This window comes from Salmo salar, chromosome 14 (genome assembly GCF_965601325.2).
Source record: "Salmo salar chromosome 14, fSalSal1, whole genome shotgun sequence".
NCBI classification, from domain to species: Eukaryota; Metazoa; Chordata; class Actinopteri; order Salmoniformes; family Salmonidae; genus Salmo; species Salmo salar.
Genome location: NC_138304.1, coordinates 42,125,001 through 42,151,081, shown reverse-complemented (window position 1 = coordinate 42,151,081; position 26,081 = coordinate 42,125,001). Strand labels below are relative to the sequence as shown.

At 40.3% G+C, this 26,081-nt stretch overlaps 1 protein-coding gene across 6 annotated transcripts in view; it reads right to left on the bottom strand.

Moving 5' to 3' along the window:
- The window catches only part of LOC106569692 (myomegalin), a 106,535-nt gene that overhangs the window by 25,526 nt on the left and 54,928 nt on the right, over positions 1–26,081 (bottom strand). For 5 of the 6 annotated variants that reach the window (XM_082960988.1, XM_082960986.1, XM_082960987.1 and 2 more), the window contains 17 exons: positions 24,016–24,108; positions 23,622–23,846; positions 23,353–23,511; positions 23,102–23,203; positions 19,735–19,872; positions 19,346–19,525; positions 18,681–18,875; positions 18,163–18,345; positions 17,646–17,891; positions 17,375–17,481; positions 14,973–15,115; positions 9,046–9,167; positions 5,892–6,073; positions 5,368–5,662; positions 4,438–4,642; positions 1,590–1,706; positions 1,084–1,349 (listed from right to left, as the gene is read on the bottom strand). In XM_082960988.1, the coding sequence (XP_082817114.1) occupies positions 1,084–1,349; positions 1,590–1,706; positions 4,438–4,642; positions 5,368–5,662; positions 5,892–6,073; positions 9,046–9,167; positions 14,973–15,115; positions 17,375–17,481; positions 17,646–17,891; positions 18,163–18,345; positions 18,681–18,875; positions 19,346–19,525; positions 19,735–19,872; positions 23,102–23,203; positions 23,353–23,511; positions 23,622–23,846; positions 24,016–24,108 (2,958 nt within the window). The remainder of the gene's footprint in view (positions 1–1,083; positions 1,350–1,589; positions 1,707–4,437; positions 4,643–5,367; positions 5,663–5,891; positions 6,074–9,045; positions 9,168–14,972; positions 15,116–17,374; positions 17,482–17,645; positions 17,892–18,162; positions 18,346–18,680; positions 18,876–19,345; positions 19,526–19,734; positions 19,873–23,101; positions 23,204–23,352; positions 23,512–23,621; positions 23,847–24,015; positions 24,109–26,081) is intronic. The other variant, XM_082960984.1, reaches the window with a different exon arrangement.

The window sequence follows — 26,081 nt, the reverse complement described above, 5'->3', positions numbered from 1 at the left end:
TCCACTGGCTTCCAGTCGAAGCTCGCATCCGCTACAAGACCATGGTGCTTGCCTACGGAGCTGTGAGGGGAACGGCACCTCCGTACCTTCAGGCTCTGATCAGGCCCTACACCCAAACAAGGGCACTCCGTTCATCCACCTCTGGCCTGCTCGCCTCCCTACCTCTGAGGAAGCACAGTTCCCGCTCAGCCCAGTCAAAACTGTTCGCTGCTCTGGCACCCCAATGGTGGAACAAGCTCCCTCACGACGCCAGGACAGCGGAGTCAATCACCACCTTCCGGAGACACCTGAAACCCCACCTCTTCAAGGAATACCTGGGATAGGATAAAGTAATCCTTCTAACCCCCCCTTAAAAGATTTAGATGCACTATTGTAAAGTGGTTGTTCCACTGGATATTATAGGTGAATGCACCAATTTGTAAGTCGCTCTGGATAAGAGCGTCTGCTAAATGACTAAAATGTAAAATGTAAAATGTAGTGCTCAAAGCATGCCATTCCATGAGCTCAGCATTTCTTTTTAACTCAAATCAATGAGCCCAATCAGTCCTCCATGACAACAAAATCATAAACAACAGAGTAGGGCTGGCTAATACGTCCTTAGTTTTGAGGTCCTGCTCAGGTAAAACAATTTGGCTAATCTATACTTCCTTATTTCCAAGTCCTATTCTTGAAGATCAAGGAGTAAAACATTTATTCGAATGACTGGAATTCTGATAGACTTTGGTTTTGAATGTAAAGAAGTAATTTAATCATATTATTATATGTAGTAGAAAGTGATGGTTTAGAAGAAGCCTACATAACCAACCCATAAAGTAAAATTGAACATCCATATATGGCCAGCTATGTGAACTTTAACATTGATTTATCTTGCAATAGATGTCGTTCAATTGGTAACATACATTTTTGTTTTCTTCTAATGCCTCTTAAGGGGAAAGTAATCCAAAAGTAATGAAATGTAATCAGATTACGTTACTGAGTTTGGGTAATCCAAAAGTTATGTTACTGATTACAATTTTGGAGAGGTAACTGTAACAGATTACATTTAGAAAGTAACCTACCCAACCCTGTATGTATATGATGTACCTTGCGTGGGGTGCGTTCCAGACTGGATGCGTAGTCACTGGTGGTGGATAGTGAACGCACACGTAGCTGCAACCCACGAATCACCTTGTGGCAGCGGGTCAGCTGAGAACGCAGATCCAGGACCAATTGCTGTAAGGATCCTGCCCCTGGCTCCTCGCCTTCATCAAAAGCTCCACCCACACTCCCATCGCCATGGAACCAAACCCCGGCACTCTCGTAGTCCTGCCGGTGGCTCAGTGACGTACACATCTCCAGATCATCAAACTCTTGGGTGTATAGATCAGCACACCGGACACAGGTAAGGTAAAGTGACAGGTGAGGTGGGAATGAGAAGTGATGCAAGTACTGTGTTGTGAGATGTTAGGTACAGTAGATGTCTCAAGTGACAAACTGAAATAGAAGCAATGAGAGGTGACACTGTCAGAGAGGTGTAACGGGTGAGAGGCAACAGGTAAGATAGGGGTGAGAGAAAAGACAGTAGACAGGGAAAGGCACAGCTAAGTTACCTGGGCTGCTGGCATCCTCTCTCTCTGCCTCATTCTCACTACGGCCACAGGTCTCATAACCCAGGTCCTGTAGGTCCACCTGGACCTGCTTACTGTCCTGCTCAACTGATGTCTCCGCTGAGAAAGACAGAGAGAACCATTACAACCATTGAATAAATTACATTGAGTGATTCAATTAAGTTAATCAGTTATACTGTATTTAAATATGTATATGCCACTGTATGTGTGTGGGCTCTTTTCTACATTTACATTTTTTTAAACATTTTAGTCATTTAGCAGACACTCTTATCCAGAGCAACTTACAGTAGTGAATGCATACATTTCTTCCCCCCGTACTGGTCCCCCGTGGGAATCGAACCCACAACCCTGGCGTTGCAAACACCATGCTCTACCACCTGAGCCACACGGGGGGGAACTTAGGTGTCTTTTACACAGACCAGTTCAGTACTTCACTATCTTTGACATCTTCACAGAGTTTCAAGAAGAAAAGATTGCATCAACACTTGTGTGTATGTGTGTTCTGTGTATCTGTTTATCTGTGTGTGTTATGTGTATATGTGTGTGTGTTCTGTGTATATGTGTGTGTGTTCTGTGTATATGTGTGTGTGTTCTGTGTATCTGTATGTGTGTTCTGTGTATCTGTGTGTGTGTTCTGTGTATCTGAATGTGTGTTCTGTGTATCTGTGTGTCTGTGTATCTGTATGTGTGTTCTGTGTATCTGTGTTCTGTGTATCTGTGTGTGTTTTCTGTGTATCTGTATGTGTGTTCTGTGTATCTGTATGTGTGTTCTGTGTATCTGTATGTGTGTTCTGTGTATCTGTATGTGTGTTCTGTGTATCTGTATGTGTGTTCTGTGTATCTGTGTGTCTGTGTATCTGTATGTGTGTTCTGTGTATCTGTATGTGTGTTCTGTGTATCTGTATGTGTGTTCTGTGTATCTGTATGTGTGTTCTGTGTATCTGTATGTGTGTTCTGTGTATCTGTATGTGTGTTCTGTGTATCTGAATGTGTGTTCTGTGTATCTGTATGTGTGTCTGTGTATATGTGTGTGTGTTCTGTGTATCTGTATGTGTGTTCTGTGTATCTGTATATGTGTGTCTGTGTATCTGTATGTGTGTTCTGTGTATCTGTATGTGTGTTCTGTGTATCTGTATGTGTGTTCTGTGTATCTGTATGTGTGTGTCTGTGTATCTGTACAGTATGTGTGTTCTGTGTATCTGTGTGTCTGTGTATCTGAATGTGTGTTCTGTGTATCTGAATGTGTGTTCTGTGTATCTGAATGTGTGTTCTGTGTATCTGAATGTGTGTTCTGTGTATCTGAATGTGTGTTCTGTGTATCTGAATGTGTGTTCTGTGTACCTGTGTGTGTGTCTGTGTATATGTGTGTGTGTTCTGTGTATCTGTATGTGTGTTCTGTGTATCTGAATGTGTGTTCTGTGTATCTGTATGTGTGTTCTGTGTATCTGAATGTGTGTTCTGTGTATCTGTATGTCATGACTCTCCTTGCCGAAGAACTAAGGCCCTAGATCAGCTTGGCAAATGGCTGACAGATAGCCAGACCCCCCTCTCTCACAGGAGAGGAGATGGGGAAGACGGGGGAGACAGGGACGGGGGGACGGGGCAGAGAGACTGTTGCACGCCCAAAAACTCTAACGTCCAAAGAGTGAACTTTGGAACAATATTTCTAAGATAGGAATGTTAAGAATGGTCAGTGGGGATCTAAAGAATAATAATGTCATATTGCTTTCATTTTGTGATGTTATTAAAAACTGTATGAACCAAATACTGTAACTTAGGAAGGAAACACATTCTAGCGTTCAGGTTTTCATCCAATATGATGTTAATACAATATGAAGAACGATGAGACTATTTTTGTTAAGATATTAATGTGGTTTTAGTTTTCTAACGAGACCATGTCCTTTTGCACATTAACTAAGCCACGCCCAGAATGAGGTCAGAAGAGCATGTCAGTGTGATGGAACTGCCCTATTTGACCAGAGTGCTTAAAAAGGACTCGCTAAGAATTAACATACCAGACCAGCAAACGTGAAGCGTGAGCTAAACGTTACAAATGGTGAAACTCTAACACCAGAAAACGTGTAGCTGTGGCTACACGGCTGAAAATGGTTAGAACTTTGAATCTCCACACGAGGTGAAGAAGATAAAGAATAGACCTTAACATTGCCAGTCTGCAGCTGGGCATGTAAAAGTGGTCCTAGAACTTTGATTAAGACATGAGGTGGGAAGGAAGTAAATCCTATATCAGACAACCACTGGTGCATCTGAAGATCTGTTCTATTTCAACACTCCACTACAAGACCAAGACAACTACGAAGGACATTGTGACCTCTGGTGGACAACCAGAGCCTTACACCCATCGAGCCCTTCCCATAGAAGGACTGATTGGTTTCAACAGAGAGACGACGAACAAAGACATCTACACGTAAATACATTACATTTCTTACCCAAACGGGCGGTGGAGATGGTAACTCTATAAACAACTTCTCTCGTGGTGCCACAAATTCCTAATGAGTTCATTGTTACATGATTAATTTAATCTGGTAACAATTAAACATAGTTACTTGATTCGATAAACATATCTGTGTGTGTTCTGTGTATCTGTGTGGGTTCTCTGTGTGTGTGTATCTGTGTGTGTTCTGTGTAGCTGTGTGTTCTCTGTGTGTGTGTGTTCTGTGTGTGTGTGTGTGTGTTCTGTGTATCTGTGTATGTTCTGTGTATCTGAATGTGTGTGTGTGTTCTGTGCATCTCTTTGTGTGTGTGTGTTCTGTGTATCTGTATGTGTGTGTGTGTGTCTATTTATGTTTTCAGCATATGCAAGATGACTCACTGAGTAGTTCCCTGTAGTCTTTGAGTTGTTCAGCCTGTGCATGTACTGTGGCCTCAGACACCATGAGTCTCTCCTGCAGCTCTCTGCTCTCCTGTCTGCTCAGCGCCAAATCAAAACGCAGATGCGCTGCCTGCTCACGGAGACCCGCATCCACATGCTGCCAGAACCCGCCCACATCGCCGGTGACATCATCAGATTCACCCTCCTATTGGGCACAAGACAAAACAATGGTGTTAAAAAGGGAAAATAAAGTCTCATTCACTTTTACATGACTAGGAAAGACCATTATGGTCCAACTGTTGTTATATCACGGGCTAAAATAAAGATCACGGAAGCAGCAAACGGAGATCGGACACCTTTCTTCTCATTATGGAAAAAAACATTGACATGTAGAGTAGAAGAAGTGTGAATATGTCCTGCGTTCTATTTCCGAAAGCACATGCAGCAGCAACACAGAACACTGCTTCCCTCTGGTCTCTTTGGCCTGAAACCCAGGAGCAGCAGCTGCCCAGAGGCAGCCATGATGATGATATAAACTATCAGCCCTACATAGACTGTGGCCCAGAGACAGCCATGATGCTTTTATAAACTATCAGCCCTACATAGACTGTGGCCCAGAGACAGCCATGATGATTATATAAACTATCAGCCCTACATAGACTGCTGCCCAGAGGCAGCCATGATGCTTTTATAAACTATCAGCCCTACATAGACTGCTGCCCAGAGGCAGCCATGATGATTATATAAACTATCAGCCCTACATAGACTGCTCTAGCTATACCAACACAGAGATATGAGGAGAGAGGGGGAGGAAAATAGACAGAGAAAGAGGGAGGGAGAGAGAGAGCGAGTAAGGAAAGAGAGAAAGAGAGAGCGAGGTTTACACTATTCTGGCATAGACTGGTTTAGGGTAGAGGAGTGTATGTGTACCTTCTTTGTTTGGTCTGGCTGGTGATGGGAGAGGAGAGTCCCCAGGTCTAGGGAGTGAGGTCTGGTATACTGTCTGTTCCCCCTCCCCTCTCTCATCCTCACTGCTGGGGGGCCATGGTTGCCCTGGGTGGGTACCACTGCTGGTTGTGCCTCCTCCTCTTCTTCCTCCTCCATCTCCTCCTGTCCCCATCCTTGGCACATGTCTGTTGGATCCTGCAGAGTTCCTAGACCCTCTAATCCCCCTTGGGTCTCTTTCAGGGCTTCATTCTCTTGTTGTAGCCTCTGCAGTGTTCTCCTGCAAGACATAGACACCAGAGGATTCATTATTAACAACCACATCAACCACCACCACCACAACAACAACAATGGCTGCAATGACAATCAGACTGTGAGCCTTTGACTGTGCTTCTTGTAGGTAGATGTTGTACATGATCTTGGCTAGGGCTACAGTATAGACCATTTAATGTGCACCACAGGGAGACACTGAGATAAGTAGGTGAGTGGGTACTGTGTAAGGAACATACCTCATCTGGGCTAGGGAGGAGCAGCCGGTGGTCTCCAGCTGTGTTCTCATCTCCTCCACTTCTTCTTCTAGTGCCCTCGTCTGTTCAGCCAGCTGCTGTCCCTGCCCCTCTGCCCCCTGGGACAGCGTTCCGTTCAAAAGTCCTCCAGACAGCACCCCCTGCCCACAGGCCACCACAGAGTTCTGGACACGAAAGAAAGGAAAAGAGATGGTAAAAGAGAGCGGGGAAGACAGGTAATAAGAGAGAGGGGAAGACAGGTAATAAGAGAGAGGGGAAGACAGGTAATAAGAGAGAGGGGAAGACAGGTAATAAGAGAGAGGGGAAGACAGGTAATACGAGAGAGGGGAAGACTGGTAATAAGAGAGCGGGGGAGACAGGTAATAAGACAGAGGGGGAGACAGGTAATAAGACAGAGGGGAAGACAGGTAATAAGACAGAGGGGAAGACAGGTATTAAGAGAGAGAGGGGAAGACAGGTAATAAGAGAGAGGGGAAGAAAGGTAATAAGAGAGAGGGGAGACAGGTAATAAGAGAGAGGGGAAGACAGGTAATAAGAGAGAGAGGGGAAGACAGGTAATAAGAGAGAAGGGGAGACAGGTAATAAGACACCGGGGAAGACAGGTAATAAGAGAGAGGGGAAGACAGGTAATAAGAGAGAGAGGGGAAGACAGGTAATAAGAGAGAGGGGAAGACAGGTAATAAGAGAGAGAGGGGAAGACAGGTAATAAGAGAGAGAGGGGAAGACAGGTAATAAGAGAGAGAGGGGAAGACAGGTAATAAGAGAGAGAGGGGAAGACAGGTAATAAGAGAGAGGGGAAGACAGGTAATAAGAGAGAGAGGGGAAGATAGGTAATAAGAGAAAGGGGAAGACAGGTAATAAGAGAGGGGGGGAGACAGGTAATAAGAGAGAGAGGGAGACAGGTAATAAGAGAGAGGGGGAGACAGGTAATAAGAGAGAGGGGGAGACAGGTAATAAGAGAGAGGGGGAGACAGGTAATAAGAGAGAGGGGAAGACAGGTAATAAGAGAGAGGGGGAGACAGGTAATAAGAGAGAGGGGAAGACAGGTAATAAGAGAGGGGAAGACAGGTAATAAGAGAGAGGGGAAGACAGGTAATAAGAGAGAGGGGAAGACAGGTAATAAGAGAGAGGGGAAGACAGGTAATAAGAGAGGGGAAGACAGGTAATAAGAGAGGGGAAGACAGGTAATAAGAGAGGGGAAGACAGGTAATAAGAGAGAGGGGAAGACAGGTAATAAGAGAGAGGGGAAGACAGGTAATAAGAGAGAGGGGAAATTAGTGTAAATAATTAGTCAACAATAATTGGTCAAGCCTAAGAACAGAACTACAGTTACATTATTTAAAAAAATAATAACATAACATGAAAATGATTAGTTAAAACAACTCTAACATTGTTAGTCTGGGTACAGGTCTGCGTCTGCTTAAGCCAATAGCTTTGTTATGGTCTCATTTGGCAAGGGAACAATGCAGCGTTGTTGAATACAGAAACAGTCTGGTACCCAGGCTACAGATGTAGGAACTTAATTTGATCACTCTGTTGCAGAAGAACTTTCCTGCAATGCAGAAGCGTATTTGAGGTTTAAAAGGGCTTCTGAAGTTTGTAATTTTCACTTTGACACACACACACACACACACACACACACACACACACACACACACACACACACACACACACACACGACACACACACACACACACACACACACACACACACACAATGAACACAGACACACACACAAACACACACACACACACACGCACAGACACACGCACACACACACAGACACACACAGACACACACGCACAGACACACACACACACACACACACACACACACACACACACACACACACACACACACACACACACACACACACACACAGCACACACAGCACACACAGCACACACACACACTGGTCAGCCAGAAAGGTGCAACTGGAATGTGACTGTCAGTATTACAAACAGAAGAGTTTTTCCATAACAGACCTAGAGCACTCTGTGCTGGGATATGGACAGACACACACACACGCACACGCACACAGACACACACACACACACAAATGAACACATGCACAGACACACAGACACACACACAAACACACACACATGCACAGACACACGCACCCCGCACGACACACGCACAGACACATGCACGCACAGACACACACGCACAGACACGCACACCCCCCGCACACACACACACACACACACACACACACACACACACACACACACACACACACACACACACACACACACACACACCCCCCCTTCCTCTCTGTGGCGATTTGAATCACTTAAGATGGATGCAGGGCCTCACACAGAGAGAGGAACATCCACTGTATCCGACTGTATGGGCAACAAGCCAGGAAGGCATATACTGTACCTCACTGTTTAGTAGGGAGAAACATTATACTACCTCATTATAGTTGTTAGTAGGGAGAAACACTATACGACCTCATTATAGTTGTTAGTAGGGAGAAACATTATACTACCTCATTATAGTTTTTCAGTAGGGACAAACACTATACTACCTCATTATAGTTGTTCAGTACGGAGAAACACTAGACGACCTCATTATAGTTGTTCAGTAGGGAGAAACACTATACTACCTCATTATAGTTGTTTAGTAGGGAGAAACACTATACTACCTCATTATAGTTGTTTAGTAGGGAGAAACACTATACTACCTCATTATAGTTGTTTAGTAGGGAGAAACACTATACGACCTCATTATAGTTGTTAGTAGGGAGAAACACTATACTACCCCATTATAGTTGTTTAGTAGGGAGAAACACTATACGACCTCATTATAGTTGTTAGTAGGGAGAAACACTATACTACCTCATTATAGTTGTTTAGTAGGGAGAAACATTATACTACCTGGTAAACGAAAAACTTAGCAGCCCCTACAGAAATGTCCATTAATCACAATCCACATCATAATTCACATTTCCTGTTGTTGTAGGATTATTTTCCTGCTGTAGCAAACAGGCTCAAATTAAGATCCTACATCTGTAGAAGATTGTCAACATGAGATATAATGAAAGCAATGACTGTATAAGGGGATGAGGGGCACAAGACTGGTGTAGAATGTAGTATCTCTTTAAGATTTAAAGGTAAAGAACCACATGTACCTTAGTGGAGGCCAGGCTTTTGGCAGTCAATTTATCCTCATCGTCTTCAATACTGTCTGAGAACTCATCAGTGCTGCCCTCTTCATCATCTCCCTCCTTTTCTTCTTCCTCCGTGCTGAGCTCTGAAAGCACAACAGCCAACTGATCAGATCAGACACTTCCTTGCCTTTCTTTTTTTCTCTCTCCTTCCTAAGTCTGTCTTTCTTACGTACCCCACCAATCCCTCTCCCCTCTCTCTCTCTCTCCCTATCTCTTGCTCTCCCCTCCCTCTCTCTCTCTCTCCCTCCCTCTCTCCCTCCCCTTTCTCTCTCTCTATCTCCCCCCCCACTCTCCATCTCTCTGGTCTGAATCACTTCAGCAGGAGCCATGAGGGAAATATTATGTGACCAGTAGACAGCTAAACACCCACGTTGAGCCCAGCCCAGGACAGACCAGCCCCTCTGTCTTTTTCCCAACCATGTGGTGTGTGTGTAGCACAGGTCCTCTCTGTGTCCTGTCCTTGTCACTACATATGGCCCTCAGGAAGACATTCTACAATTCACTTCAAAACAAAATGGCGAAATTCAGCATTTTTTCCCCCGTATTAGTTGAGATGGACATATTATTAACATGCACGTACACCATATACAAAGAGAAGCATGCAAAGCACAAACACAATTCACTCACATTGCAATAATGTTTGTAAACTAATCAGATGCCAAAAACTACTGTGGAATCCTCAGATTATCAAATTCTTATCTACAGAGAGCTACAGAATGCCTGACACACACACACACACGCATGCAAAACACACACACACACACACACACACACACACACACACACAAACACACACACACAGACACACACATACATACAGTTAGTCAAAGGTTGAAACATTATACTATCTCATTATAGTTGTATAGTTGTAGGGAGAAACACTATACTACCTCATTATAGTTGTTCAGGAGGGAGAAACATTGTACTACCTCATAATAGTTGTTTAGTAGGTAGAAACACTATGCTACCTCCTTATAGTTGTATAGTGGAAGGGAGAGACACTATACTACCTCATTATAGTTGTTTAGTAGGTAGAAACACTATAATACCTCATTACAGTTGTATAGTTATAGGGAGAAACACTATTTTACCTCATTAAAGTTGTTTAGTAGGGAAAAACATTATACTACCTCATTATAGTTGTTTAGTAGGTAGAAACATTATACTATCTCATTACAGTTGTATAGTTATAGAGAGAAACACTATATTACCTCATTACAGTTGTTTAGTAGGGAGAAACCCTATACTACCTCATCATAGTTGTTTAGTAGGTAGAAACATTATACAACCTCATTATAGTTGTTTATTAGGGAGAAACACTAAATCACCTCATTATAGTTGTTTAGTATGTAGAAACATTATACAACCTCAATATAGTTGTTTAGTAGGCAGAAACACTACACTACTTCATTATAGTTGTTTAGTAGTGACAAACACAATACTACCTCATTATAGTTGTATAGTTGTATGGAGAAACACTATACTACCTTACTATAGTTGTTAAGTAGGGAGAAATACTAGACTACCTCAATATAGTTGTTTAGTAGAGAGAAACATACTACGTCATTATAGTTGTATAGTTGAAGGGAGAAACACTATACTACCTCATTATAGTTGTTTAGTAGGGAGAAACATTATACTACCAGAATATAGTTGTTAAGTAGGGAGAAACACTAAACCACCTCATTATAGTTGTTTAGTATGTAGAAACATTATACAACCTCAATATAGTTGTTTAGTAGGCAGAAACACTACACTACCTCATTATAGTTGTTTAGTAGGGACAAACACAATAATATCTCATTATAGTTGTCTAGTAGGTAGAAACATTACACTATCTCATTACAGTTGTGTAGTTATAGGGAGAAACACTATACTACCTCATTAAAGTTGTTTAGTAGGGAAAAACATTATACTACCTCAATATAGTTGTTTAGTAGGGAGAAACACTAAACTACCTCAATATAGTTGTTTAGTAGGTAGAAACATTATACAACCTTATTATAGTTGTTCAGGAGGGAGAAACACTATACTACCTCATTATAGTTGTTTGGTAGGGAGAAACACTATGCTACATCCTTATAGTTGTTTAGTAGGTAGAAACATTATACTACCTCATTACAGTTGAATAGTTATAGAGAGAAAGACTATACTACCTCATTGTAGTTGTTTAGTAGGGAAAAACATTATACTACCTCATTATAGTTGTTTAGTAGGGAGAAACACTATACTACTTCATTATCGTTGTTTAGTAGGGAGAAACATTATACAACTCATTATAGTTGTTTAGTAGCAAGAAACACTATACTACCTCATTATAGTTGTTTAGTAGGGAGAAACGCTATACTACCTCATTATAGTTGTTTAGTAGGGAGAAACACTATACTACCTCATTATAGTTGTTTAGTAGGGAGAAACATTATACTACCTCATTATAGTTGTTTAGTAGTTAGAAACATTATACTATCCCATTTTAGTTGTTTGGTAGGTAGAAAGCTATTTAACCGTAATAACAACCACAAAGTTCTAAGACAATCTGTCAAGCAATCAGGAGTTTAAATCTCCCTGAAAGAAATACCAATAGCTTCATATTTCCATATAAATGCTTCATACTATGAAATCCTCTTCATCGTACCAAGGCATGTGTATTGTGTGCAGTTTTTGCATAGCAACACACATCTGCCAACAATTACAATGAGGATAATACAATCTTCAGTTTGTGATCAATGGAAGAGTCTTATGGAAAATATTATTCTTGGTTAGGATTGTTTTGAACCATCTAAAACTTACTTTTAACCCTTGGCACGGTGTATTAGGGTGGGGTGGGCCTATAGCTATGAGGGTGACGGGGGACAATAAGGCTCTGTTTGTTTCGCTTACAGAACAGCATTTTGCCCATTTAAGACTGGTGTGCATGTGTGTTGCTCAGTCTATTCCAATGTCTAAATGTTGGAATCTGATTAAGGAGTTTATATGACTGAAGTATGTACAACACAATCATCTTTCTGTGAGCAATAGGAAATGGTATAATCAATATGTCATGTATTTATGGTGTAGAAATTAATTCCATGATATTACATGAAGAGGGTGTGAACTCTAGTCTTTTCTGTTAGGGGACATCTTCACGTGTCCTGTCCTTACCGGAGCACCTGGTAGTGACGGTGACACACAGGCAGTGATCCAGGCAGTGTAGAAATCATGTTTTATACCCTTCTGTGTATTCATGTTCTTCTTCATATCATCCTATTTCTATACGTAGTGTGAGGCACATATCAGTTCCGTATCATATTCTATTTATGCCCAATAGTAAGTGATTGATGCATTTAAGTTGTCAATAACTGTTCACGCATCACATCAAACATAGCCATGCAGACAGGAAATGCATGCCGCGATGTCATGCATGTGGCAGAGAAGTCATAGGTTAAGACAGAGAGGTGGTTGTTTAGCTCCCAAACATGACAGATCTCTTTCTTCTATGAAAGAAAATGTGTCTTTTAAAGATATTCTTAGAATGTGTGTGTGTGTGTGTGTGTGTGTGTGTGTGTGTGTGTGTGTGTGTGTGTGTGTGGCACGTGTTTGTGTATGTGGGTGGTAATGATTTAAGGTCCAATGCATCTGTTTTTATCTTATTATCAAATCATTTCTGGGTAAAAATTAAGTACCATACTGTGATAGTTTTCAATGGCAAAATCTGCTCAGAAAGAGCATACAAGCAAGAAGATAGGACGCGGAGGGCGAGGGGAGGGAAACTGAAAACTAGCTGTGATTGGCAGAAAAGTTTTTTTTCTTTTCTTATTGGTCTATTAACTAATTTACCGGCCAAAACTCCATCCCACCAAAACAGGCAGACATTTCAGGCAGTCTTTTCAAGCAGCTCTTACACTAAAAGGGCATTACCATAATTTTCACAATTTCACAGAATATTCTAAACTCATAGTGTGGAAATATATGTAAAACACAAAAAAATCAAATGTTTGACTGCACTGGGCCTTTAAGAGTGTGTGTTTTGGACACAGAGACTATGGATACAGTGTGGAGAGAGAGGTGGCTGTTCTTTCTTTCACCTCAGGGATAGACAGAACACCCCTTATCTGTTCTCTACTAGTGGTGGGAGAAGGAATGGTTTGTTGTGTTGAATAAGGAGGCAAAAAGGGACAGGCAATCCAGTCCCCAATAAAAATAAAAAATAAAAAAGGGAATATAATTTTTTTTACTTTCCATTTCGAAGTACAACAAATGTGCGTTTCATCACCAAATCTAAATGGAAAATGTCTTCCCTAATCCTAAAATCCTTAAAACCTAATCAATCCCAACCAATCGAATCTCGGATGATACTAGGTATCATCTTATCATCATGTTTTTATCACATTTTATGTGATCATTACAAAGTCTATATATAAATGTAACAAATAGACACTTGGGTTGTGGTGTATCTAAGACACTTGGGTTGTGGTGTTTCTAAGACACTTGGGTTGTGGTGTTTCTAAGACACTTGGGTTGTGGTGTTTCTAAGACACTTGGGTTGTGGTGTTTCTAAGACACTTGGGTTGTGGTGTTTCTAAGACACTTGGGTTGTGGTGTTTCTAAGACACTTGGGTTGTGGTGTTTCTAAGACACTTGGGTTGTGGTGTATCTAAGACACTTGGGTTGTGGTGTTTCTAAGACACTTGGATTGTGGTGTTTCTAAGACACTTGGGTTGTGGTGTTTCTAAGACACTTGGGTTGTGGTGTTTCTAAGACACTTGGGTTGTGGTGTTTCTAAGACACTTGGGTTGTGGTGTTTCTAAGACACTTGGGTTGTGGTGTATCTAAGACACTTGGGTTGTGGTGTTTCTAAGACACTTGGATTGTGGTGTTTCTAAGACACTTGGGTTGTGGTGTTTCTAAGACACTTGGGTTGTGGTGTTTCTAAGACACTTGGATTGTGGTGTTTCTAAGACACTTGGGTTGTGGTGTTTCTAAGACACTTGGGTTGTGGTGTTTCTAAGACACTTGGGTTGTGGTGTTTCTAAGACACTTGGGTTGTGGTGTATCTAAGACTGATAAGCGCACGGTTTTAGTTTTGCAACAACAAATAACTAGGGTAAGGATTCTTACTTTATTTACTTTGATAAGCAAACACTATTGACTACTAATCTAGTTGTTCATGCATCGTCTGAGACTAAGAATATCTGCAACCAAATGATAGGCACTTTAAAACCCATGGAATGGAACCCAGATCTGAGGTTACAGGAATTATAAGAGGGAACTACTTGGCCATCATCTTGATTTCAGCTGAAGTATATCTTGGACCTGCATACATTGTGTACACAAAGATGGTATAAAAAAAATAAGATGGACGACTTGAAGACGTTTCACTGTAAAGCATGAGCTGGGCTATCTACACACCACATCACATCACTGTGACGATAAGGCTGGAAACATTGACACGGAGACACAGTCCAATACAAAATGGCATTACAGAACAAGCAACACGGAGGCATTTTGCAAAAACAATATAAAAAAAACAATCCAAAACACACTGAATATATTAATAATCGATAATAGATATCTAAGGTTCATGTTGCCACATTATAATGTAACTAAAACCACCCCAAAACTGTGTTGTTGGTTAGAACAGGCATTGGTTATTGTGTGGTGTCTATGTCATCCAAAGAGGAACGAAGTTGCCCATAGTCACTGATCTTAGGTCAGCATTGAGTTGTTTCCTGTAATGGTTAAGGTTAGGATTTAGGTGAATGTAAACTGATCCTGGATCTGCACCTATGGGCAACTTCTACCTGCAGTGCATTTGTCTGACTCATAGTGAAATGGCTAGACAGAATATCCCAGAGAGTTAGTAACAGTGCCCCCTGGAGCCCTGTAGGCCGGTCCCTGCCCGTCCCCACCTCCAAAGTCAGACGGCCTCTTAGCTGCCCTCTCCAGTGCCAGGGCGGTCTTCTGGGTCCTGGTTAGGACCTCCTCCAGTTGCCCTCGCAATGCCTGAACAGAGTCCAGTTCTGTGAGCAGGGCCTGGGTCTTCTCTGAGCTGCTGGGAGAGGGGCAATGACACAACGCACAAACACAAACGTCCTCAAAACTGATTGCATGGTTTTAACAGTTTTACCTGGCCTACAACTGTATATAACAATGTCTACCGACACTGAAGCTTCGTATGTACCTGCTTGTCAACAAATGTGTGTTTTCTTAAATATCCATATGTGTGTATTGTTAGGTACCCAGGTGTGTATTGTTAGGTACCCAGATGTGTATTGTTAGGTACCCAGGTGTGTGTATTGTTAGCTACCCAGGTGTGTGTATTGTTAGGTACCCAGGTGTGGGTATTGTTAGGTATCCAGGTGTGTATATTGTTAGGTACCCAGGTGTGTGTATTGTTAGGTACCCAGGTGTGTATTGTTAGGTACCCAGATGTGTATTGTTAGGTACCCAGGTGTGTGTATTGTTAGCTACCCAGGTGTGTGTATTGTTACGTACCCAGGTGTGGGTATTGTTAGGTATCCAGGTGTGTATATTGTTAGGTACCCAGGTGTGTGTATTGTTAGGTACCCAGGTGTGTGTATTGTTAGGTACCCAGGTGTGTGTATTGTTAGGTACCCACGTGTGTGTATTGTTAGGTACCCAGGTGTGTGTACTGTTAGGTACCCAGGTGTGTGTACTGTTAGGTACCCAGGTGTGTGTATTGTTAGGTACCCAGGTGTGTGTATTGTTAGGTACCCAGATGTGTGTATTGTTAGGTACCCAGATGTGTGTATTGTTAGGTACCCAGATGTGGGTATTGTTAGGTACCCAGATGTGGGTATTGTTAGGTACCCAGATGTGGGTATTGTTAGGTACCCAGGTGTGTGTATTGTTAGGTACCCAGATGTGTGTATTGTTAGGTACCCAGATGTGGGTATTGTTAGGTACCCAGATGTGGGTATTGTTAGGTACCCAGATGTGGGTATTGTTAGGTACCCAGATGTGTATGGTTAGGTACCCAGATGTGTGTATTGTTAGGTACCCAGATGTGTGTATTGTTAGGTACCCAGATGTGTGTATTGTTAGATACCCAGATGTGGGTATTGTTAGGTACCCAGATGTGTGTATTGTTAGGTACCCAGATGTGGGTATTGTTAGGTACCCAGATGTGGGTATTGTTAGATACCCAAATGTGGGTATTGTTAGGTACCCAGATGTGTGTATTGTTAGATACCCAGATGTGGGTATTGTTAGGTACCCAGGTGTGTGTATTGTTAGGTACCCAGATGTGTATGGTTAGGTACCCAGATGTGGGTATTGTTAGGTACCCAGATGTGTGTATTGTTAAGTACCCAGATGTGTGTATTGTTAGATACCCAGATGTGGGTATTGTTAGGTACCCAGATGTGTGTATTGTTAAGTACCCAGATGTGGGTATTGTTAGGTACCCAGATGTGTGTATTGTTAGATACCCAGATGTGGGTATTGTTAGGTACCCAGGTGTGTGTATTGTTAGGTACCCACGTGTGTGTATTGTTAGCTACCCAGGTGTGTGTACTGTTAGGTACCCAGATGTGGGTATTGTTAGGTACCCAGATGTGGGTATTGTTAGGTACCCAGATGTGTGTATTGTTAGGTACCCAGATGTGGGTATTGTTAGGTACCCAGATGTAGGTATTGTTAGATACCCAGATGTGTGTATTGTTAAGTACCCAGATGTGGGTATTGTTAGGTACCCAGATGTGTGTATTGTTAGATACCCAGATGTGGGTATTGTTAGGTACCCAGGTGTGTGTATTGTTAGGTACCCACGTGTGTGTATTGTTAGCTACCCAGGTGTGTGTACTGTTAGGTACCCAGATGTGGGTATTGTTAGGTACCCAGATGTGTGTATTGTTAGGTACCCAGATGTGGGTATTGTTAGGTACCCAGATGTAGGTATTGTTAGATACCCAGATGTGGGTATTGTTAGGTACCCAGATGTGTGTATTGTTAGGTACCCAGATGTGGGTATTGTTAGATACCCAGGTGTGTGTATTGTTAGGTACCCAGGTGTGTGTACTGTTAGCTACCCAGGTATGTGTATTGTTAGCTACCCTGGTGTGTGTACTGTTAGGTACCCAGATGTGGGTATTGTTAGGTACCCAGATGTGGGTATTGTTAGGTACCCAGATGTGGGTATTGTTAGGTACCCAGATGTGGGTATTGTTAGGTGCCCAGATGTGGGTATTGTTAGGTACCCAGATGTGTGTATTGTTAGGTACCCAGATGTGGGTATTGTTAGGTACCCAGATGTGTGTATTCTTAGCCTCAGTAAAGGCCTGTCTTGTACCTGTCTCCTCTAGTCTGGATGTGGTTCAGACTCTGGTACAGCCTCTTCTCTGCCCTCAACGCATTGTTCAACCTGTGGTACTCATTGACCAACTGTTCCAACACACTCTGACAGAGAGGGAGGGAGAGGGGGAGGAAGAGACAGAGCGAGAGACAGAACGAGAGAGAGAGAGCGAGAGATTGTTGACACACACTCCACTCAGTAGGCTAGACACCAGACCTTAACAAGGACAATGTTGTAGGCAATAAAGAATTTAGGCAGAGAGGGATACCTGGTGGTCAGTGCTGGAGGGCTGGTCCCTGACTGTAATTTCTGGGGCCAGGATCTTAAATCTATCCTCCTGCTTTTGGGCCTGCTGCTGGGCCTGGGTGAGAGCTGAGCGCAGGGCTGAGAGCTCCAGCTGAGCCTCCCTCTCTTTCTTCCTGATCAGCTGCAGCTCTTCTTGGATGGCATGTACCTCTGCTGCCCCCTCTGGTGTGGAGGGCTCCATGCTCTCCTCCTGGCCCTGCATCAGACTCTGTAGAGGGTGGACAGTGTTATGTTATGACAGTTTTACTACTTGAGACTCTGTTGAAGGTTTTTGGTATGGTACGCATGTGTGAGTCTAGTCTAATTTCTATGAGCTAGTGTGGAAATGTACAGTCTCAGAACAGACAGACAGACAGACAGACAGACAGACAGACAGACAGACAGACAGACAGACAGACAGACAGACAGACAGACAGACAGAGACAGAGAGAGAGAGAGAAATACACACACAATGTGTTCTCCAGTGTCCCAGAATTTACCTGGATAAAAGTCTCTTTCTCTTTTAGTAGGTTCTGCAGTCGCTCTGCCTCTCCTGTTCTCTCCCTCTCTCTCTCCTTCCGCAGCTCGCCCATCTCCCGTTCCCGTGATGACAGCTGCCTGTGCAGCTCCTGCAGCTGGCCCGTCCGCTCGCCAATCACCTGGGAGAGCCTATCAGAGCAGTCCTGAGAGAGAGGAGGCGGGAGGGAAGTAGAGGGAGAGGAAAATGGTGTGGAGAGAGAGAGGTGGAAAAAAGAAAAGAGAATCTGAAATCGACTATGGCTTTATATGTCCATTCTACGGTATATCATTCAATTTCTATAATATACTACTGGAAGTCTATCCCCTATCACTGCTGTTGGGCTGGGTGCACTGAAAAGCTGATGTGAGCTGATTCTCAGAGACAGGTCCTAGATCAGTGGTGTGTGTGTGTGTGTGTGTGTGTGTGTGTGTGTGTGTGTGTGTGTGTGTGTGTGTGTGTGTGTGTGTGTGTGTGTGTGTGTGTGTGTGTGTGTGGTACCTGTATGTACTGGTCCTTGGTGCTGATGGTGCTGAGCAGGTCCTGGACCTGTGCTTGGTGTTCGTGGCTCTGGCGGTTGCGGTCTGACAGAAGTTCCTGGAACAGTTTCTCCTTCAGTGCGAGGCGAGCCTTCAGCTCCTCCACCACCTCGCTGGGGCCTGCCTGGACCTTAGCCAGGAGGGCTGCCGTCAGGTCCTGCACACACCACACACACACACACACACACACACACACACACACACACACACACACACACACACACACACACACACACACACACACACATTATCAGTACACCTGTTGTATTTGTAAGAGTCAGAAATAAGAGCAGGATTTTGTTGTTGGACTTCTTATTTCAGCCAACAATGAAAAGCTTCAACAATGGGCAGAAATTAGTAGAGTGGTTGTACTTTGGTTACAAGAGCAAAGAGAATGCAAACTGGTGCTATAGCCAGTCCTCACTAGCGTGACCTAGCGTAGATTTAGTTTAGCATGTGTGTGTGTGTCCGGTGAACAGTGGGTTAACTGCCTTGCTCAGGGGAAGAATGACAGATTTTCACCTTGTCAGCTCAGGGACTCAATCCAGATACCTTCCAATTACTGGCCCAACACTCTAACCACTAGGCTACCTGCCATATGTGTACTGTATGTGTGTGTGTGTTTACCTGTGTCTCCCGGCTGCGTGTCTGCAGGGCAGACTGTAGCTGGTTGATGAGTGTGTCTCTCTCTCTCAGAGTGCTCTTCTCTCTCTCCTCACTCTGCTGCTGGAGCCACTGCAGGTTCCTGTGGGCTTCTGCTGCCTGCTCCACATCCAGCTCCTTACCCCGCACCAACGCATCCAGACTCTATACAAACACACAGTCTAAACATATCAATGTACTGTAGGACACACAGTCTAAACATATCAATGTACTGTAGGACACACAGTCTAAACATATCAATGTACTGTATAAACTCTAGATGTACTTGTGTGTGTATTCTCGTTGTAGCTCAAGGTATCTTTCTTTAGTGTGTGTGCGTGTGTGTTTGTGTGTGTGCAAATGTGTGTGTGTACCGTGATGGTCTCCTGGTTGTTGAGCAGTATGCAGCGTAGTCTCTCCAGGTCTCGTTCTTTCTCTCGGAGGGCCAGCTGTAGTCTCCTCACCTGCTCCTCCCTCTCCTCCAGACAACGGAACTTCTCATCTATAGACCGCTGGACAGAGAGAGAACATGTATTAATATTATCATTAAGATCATAATCAGTATTATCATTATTATTATTATGATCAGTATTATTATTACTAATATGATCAGTATTATTATTATTATTATTATTATTATCATTATTATTATGATCAGTATTATTATTATTATGATCAATATTATTATAATGATCAGTATTATTATTATTATGATCAGTATTATTATTATTATTATTATTATTATTATGATCAGTATTATTATTACTGTTATGATCGTATTATTATTATTGTGATCAGTATTATTATTATGATCAGTATTATTATTATTATTATGATCAGTATTATCATTATTGTTATTATGATCAGTATTATTATTATTATTGTGATTATTATTATTATTATGATCAGTATTATTTTTAATATTATGATCAATATTATTATTGTGATCAGTATTATTATTATTATGATCGGTATTATTATGATTATTATTATTATTATTATGATCAGTATTATTATTAATATTATGATCAATATCACTATTATGATCAGTATTATTATTATTATGGTCATATTATTATTATTATTATGATCATCATTATTATTATGATCGGTATTATTATTATTATTATGATCATCAGTATTATTATTATGATCATATTATTATTATTATGATCAGTATTATTATTATTATTGTGATCATTATTATTACTATTATTATGATCAGTATTATCATTGTTATTATTCTGAACAGTATTATTATTCTGATCAGTATTATTATCATTATCATTATTATGATCAGCATTATTATTCTGATCAGTATTATTATTATGATCAGTATTATTATTATTATTATGATCAATATTATTATTATGATAAGTATTATTATTATTATGATCGTTATTATTATTACTAGTATGATCAATATTATTATTATTATTATTATGATCAGTATTATTATTATGGTCATATTATTATTATGATCATCATTATTATTATTATTATTATTATCAGTATTATTATTATTATTGTGATCATCATTATTATTATTATTATGGTCATATTATTATTATGATCATCATTATTAATATGATCAGTATTATTACTAATATTATTATGATCAGTATTATTACTATTATGATCAGTATGATCATTGTCATTATTATGATCAGTATTATTATTATTATTGTGATCATTATTATTATTATTATGGTCAGTATTATTATTATGATCAGTATTATTATTATTATTATGATCGGTATTATTATTATTGTGATCAGTATTATTATTAATATTATGATCAGTATTATTATTTCTATTATGATCAATATTATTATTATGATCAGTATTATTATTATTATTATTATGATCAGTATTATTAGTATTGTGATCAGTATTTTTATTCATATTATGATCAGTATTATTATTACTGTTATGATCAATATTATTATTATGACCAGTATTATTATTATTATTATTATGATCGGTATTATTATTACTATTATGATCAATATGAGTATTAATATTATTATTATTATGATCGTATTATTATTATTATTATTATTATTATTATGACCAGTATTATTATTATTATTATCATCAGTATTATTAATATTATGGTCATATAATTATTATTACTATCAGTATTATTATTATTATGATCATCATTATTATAATGATCAGTATTATTATTATTGTGATCATTATTATTATTATTATGATCCGTATTTTCATTATTATTATTATGATCAGTATTATTATTATGATCATCATTATTATTATTATGATCAGAAATATTATGATCAGCATTATTATTATTACTATGTTCAATATTATTATTATTATTATGATTGTATTATTATGATCATTATTATTATTATCATGATTAGTATTATTATTATTATGATCAGTATTATTATTATTATGATCATCATCATTATTATTATTATGATCACATTATTATTATTATGATCATATTATTATTATGATCAATATTTTTTATTACTATGATCAGTATTATTATTATTATTATGATCAGTATTATTATTGTTATTATGATCAGTATTATTATTATTACTGTGATCAGTATTATTATTATTATGATCGTATTATTATTATGATCATTATTATTATTATTATGATCAGTATTATTATGGTCAGTATTATTATTATTATGACCGTATTATTATTATTATGATCAGTATTATTATCATTATTATGATCATCATTATTATTATGATCAATATTATTATTACTATGATCAGTATTATTATTATTATTATGATCAGTATTATTATTATTATGATCATCATTATTATTATTATGATCAGTATTATTATTATGATCAGTATTATTATTATTATTATGATCAGTATTATTATTATTATGATCAGTATTATTTTTATTATGATCAGTATTATTATTATTATGATGATCAGTATTATTATTAGTAGTAGTAGTATTAGGATCTTATTATTATGATCATCATTATTAGCCAACTGACATTTACTCCTGAGGTGCTGACCTGTTGCACCCTCGACAACTACTGTGATAATTATTATTTGACCATGCTGGTCATTCATGAACATTTGAACACCTTGGCTATAATCTCCACCCGGCACAGCCAGAAGAGGACTGGCTACCCCTCATAGCCTGGTTCCTCTCTAGGTTTCTTCCAAGGTTTTGGCCTTTCTAGGGAGTTTTTCCTAGCCACAGTGCTTCTACACCTGCATTGCTTGCTGTTTGGGGTTTTAGGCTGGGTTTCTGTACAACACTTTGAGATATCAGCTGATGTAAGAAGGGCTATATAAATAAATTTGATTTGATTATTATTATGATCAGTATTATTATTATTGTTATGATCATTATTAGTATTATTATGACCAGTATTTTTATTATTATGATCAGTATTATTAATATATTATTACTATTATGATCAGTATTATTATTATTGTTATGATCATTATTAGTATTATTATGATCATTATTATTATTATGATCAGTATTATTAATATATTATTATTATTTTTATGATACGTATTATTATTATCTTATTATTATTATTATTATGATCAGTATTATTATTATAATATTATTATTATTATCATCAGTATTGTTATTATTATTATTATCTTATTATTATCATTACATTATTCTGATATTATTATTATTATGATATGATTATGATTATTATGATCATTATTATTATATTATTATCCAGTATGTGTGTGTGTGTGTTCTTACCTCCAGTGCTCTGTCCCTGTCCCTGATGCGTTCTCTCAGTTTGTCCATCAGAATATCTCTGGGTTTGGAGCTGTCTACTGATTCCAGGAGCTCAGAGTACTCCTACACACACAGAGCGAGATAGGATTAGTGTGTATGTGTTTATGTCTGTATGTGTGACCACTTATGTGTATGTTCAGTGTGTGTGCACTATGTGTATGTTCAGTGTGTGTGCGTGTGTGTGAGTGTGTGTGTGTGTGTGTGTGTCTCACCTGTAGCTGGCTTTCCTTGTCCTGTAGGGAGAGTTTGAGCTGTGTGATGTTCTTGTCTCTCTCCTGAACCTCCATGTGTTTCTCTGCCTCGCTCTCCTTCTGCTGAGCCTCTTTAGCCTGCAGCGCAGAGCGGGACTGAGCCAGGGCACTGAGCAAGTCCTACGGTGGGACAGAGGATAGGTTACACACACCTCCTACATCACAGGGGTCCAGACACACGCACACACACGCATGGATGGACACACGCAAGCACGCACACACACACTGACCTGGTTGTGTTTGTCGGTGACCTCCCTATGCTGCAGTGCCTCCTTTAGATCAGAGTGGAGTCTGTCTTTAGCTCTGGTCAGGTCCTCAGCCTGTCTCTGGCTCTGTCTTTGAGCTCTTTGACTGGCTTCCAGCTCCAGACCCAGGGTAAACAGAGAGCTCCGTACCCCCACTAACTCACGCTGCAGCTGGGCTAGACCCGCACCCTCACTGCCCCCCTCTGGAGCCTGGGAGAGCAGACCAAACGAACAAGAACCACTGGGGTTAGTCTGGCCATGGGGAGGAAGGGTGTCTGTCTCCATCTATCTATCAACAATTGGGTTATTATGGCTCTTCATTAAGCGGTATCCTGCTCAGTGTTTTATCTGGATCTGTCTGGGGTGTGTGAGGTCTCACCTGATGTTGCGTGATCTGGTTGTGGTGGGCCATTTCTCTCAGTTTACACAGTGTGGTGTTCTGCCCCTCAATTAACTGGTACAGCTCCTGGGCCTGAGGAGGAATATTCAGTAGTGTAAAGTACTTAAGTAAAAATACTTTAAAGTACTACTTAAGTAGTTTTTAGGGGTATTTGTACTTTACTATTTATATTTTTGACAACTTTTACTTTATTTCCAAAGAAAATGATGTACTTTTTACTCCATACATTTTCTCTGACACCCAAAAGTGCTTGTTACATTTTGAATGCTTAGCATGTTCCAATTCACGCACTTATCAAGGGAACATGCCTGGTCATCCATACTGCCTCTGATCTGGCAGACTCACGGACTCACGAAACACACATGCTTTGTTTGTAAATTATGTCTGAGTGTTTGAGTGTGCCCCTTGCTATCCATAAATGAAAAAGATTTGGTTAATATAAGGAATTTGACATTATTTATACTTTAAATTTTACTTTTGATACTTACAGTGGGGGGAAAAAGTATTTAGTCAGCCACCAATTGTGCAAGTTCTCCCACTTAAAAAGATGAGAGAGGCCTGTAATTTCCATCATAGGTACACGTCAACAATGACAGACAAAATTAGAAAAACAAAATCCAGAAAATCACATTGTAGGATTTTTTATGAATTTATTTGCAAATTATGGTGGAAAATAAGTATTTGGTCAATAACAAAAGTTTATCTCAATACTTTGTTATATACCCTTTGTTGGCAATGACACAGGTCAAACATTTTCTGTAAGTCTTCACAAGGTTTTCACACACTGTTGCTGGTATTTTGGCCCATTCCTCCATGCAGATCTCCTCTAGAGCAGTGATGTTTTGGGGCTGTCGCTGGGCAACACGGACTTTCAACTCCCTCCAAAGATTTTCTATGGGGTTGAGATCTGGAGACTGGCTAGGCCTCTCCAGGACCTTGAAATGCTTCTTACGAAGCCACTCCTTCGTTGCCCGGGCGGTGTGTTTGGGATCATTGTCATGCTGAAAGACCCAGCCACATTTCATCTTCAATGCCCTTGCTGATGGAAGGGGGTTTTCACTCAAAATCTCACAATACATGGCCCCATTCATTCTTTCCTTTACACGGATCAGTCGTCCTGGTCCCTTTGCAGAAAAACAGCCCCAAAGCATGATGTTTCCACCCCCATGCTTCACAGTAGGTATGGTGTTCTTTGGATGCAACTCAGCATTCTTTGTCCTCCAAACACGACGAGTTGAGATTTTACCAAAAAGTTCTATTTTGGTTTCATCTGACCATATGACATTCTCCCAATCCTCTTCTGGATCATCCAAATGCTCTCTAGCAAACTTCAGACGGGCCTGGACATGTACTGGCTTAAGCAGGGGGACACGTCTGGCACTGCAGGATTTGAGTCCCTGGTGGCATAGTGTGTTACTGATGGTAGGCTTTGTTACTTTGGTCCCAGCTCTCTGCAGGTCATTCACTAGGTCCCCCCGTGTGGTTCTGGGATTTTTGCTCACCGTTCTTGTGATCATTTTGACCCCACGGGTGAGATCTTGCGTGGAGCCCCAGATCGAGGGAGATTATCAGTGGTCTTGTATGTCTTCCATTTCCTAATAATTGCTCCCACAGTTGATTTCTTCAAACCAAGCTGCTTACCTATTGCAGATTCAGTCTTCCCAGCCTGGTGCAGGGCTACAATTTTGTTTCTGGTGTCCTTTGACAGCTCTTTGGTCTTGGCCATAGTGGAGTTTGGAGGGTGGCTGTTTGAGGTTGTGGACAGGTGTCTTTTATACTGATAACAAGTTCAAACAGGTGCCATTAATACAGGTAACGAGTGGAGGACAGAGGAGCCTCTTAAAGAATAAGTTACAGGTCTGTGAGAGCCAGAAATCTTGCTTGTTTGTAGGTGACCAAATACTTATTTTCCACCATAATTTGCAAATAAATTCATTAAAAATCCTACAATGTGATTTTCTGGATTTTTTTTTCTAATTTTGTCTGTCATAGTTGACGTGTACCTATGATGAAAATTACAGGCCTCTCTCATCTTTTTAAGTGGG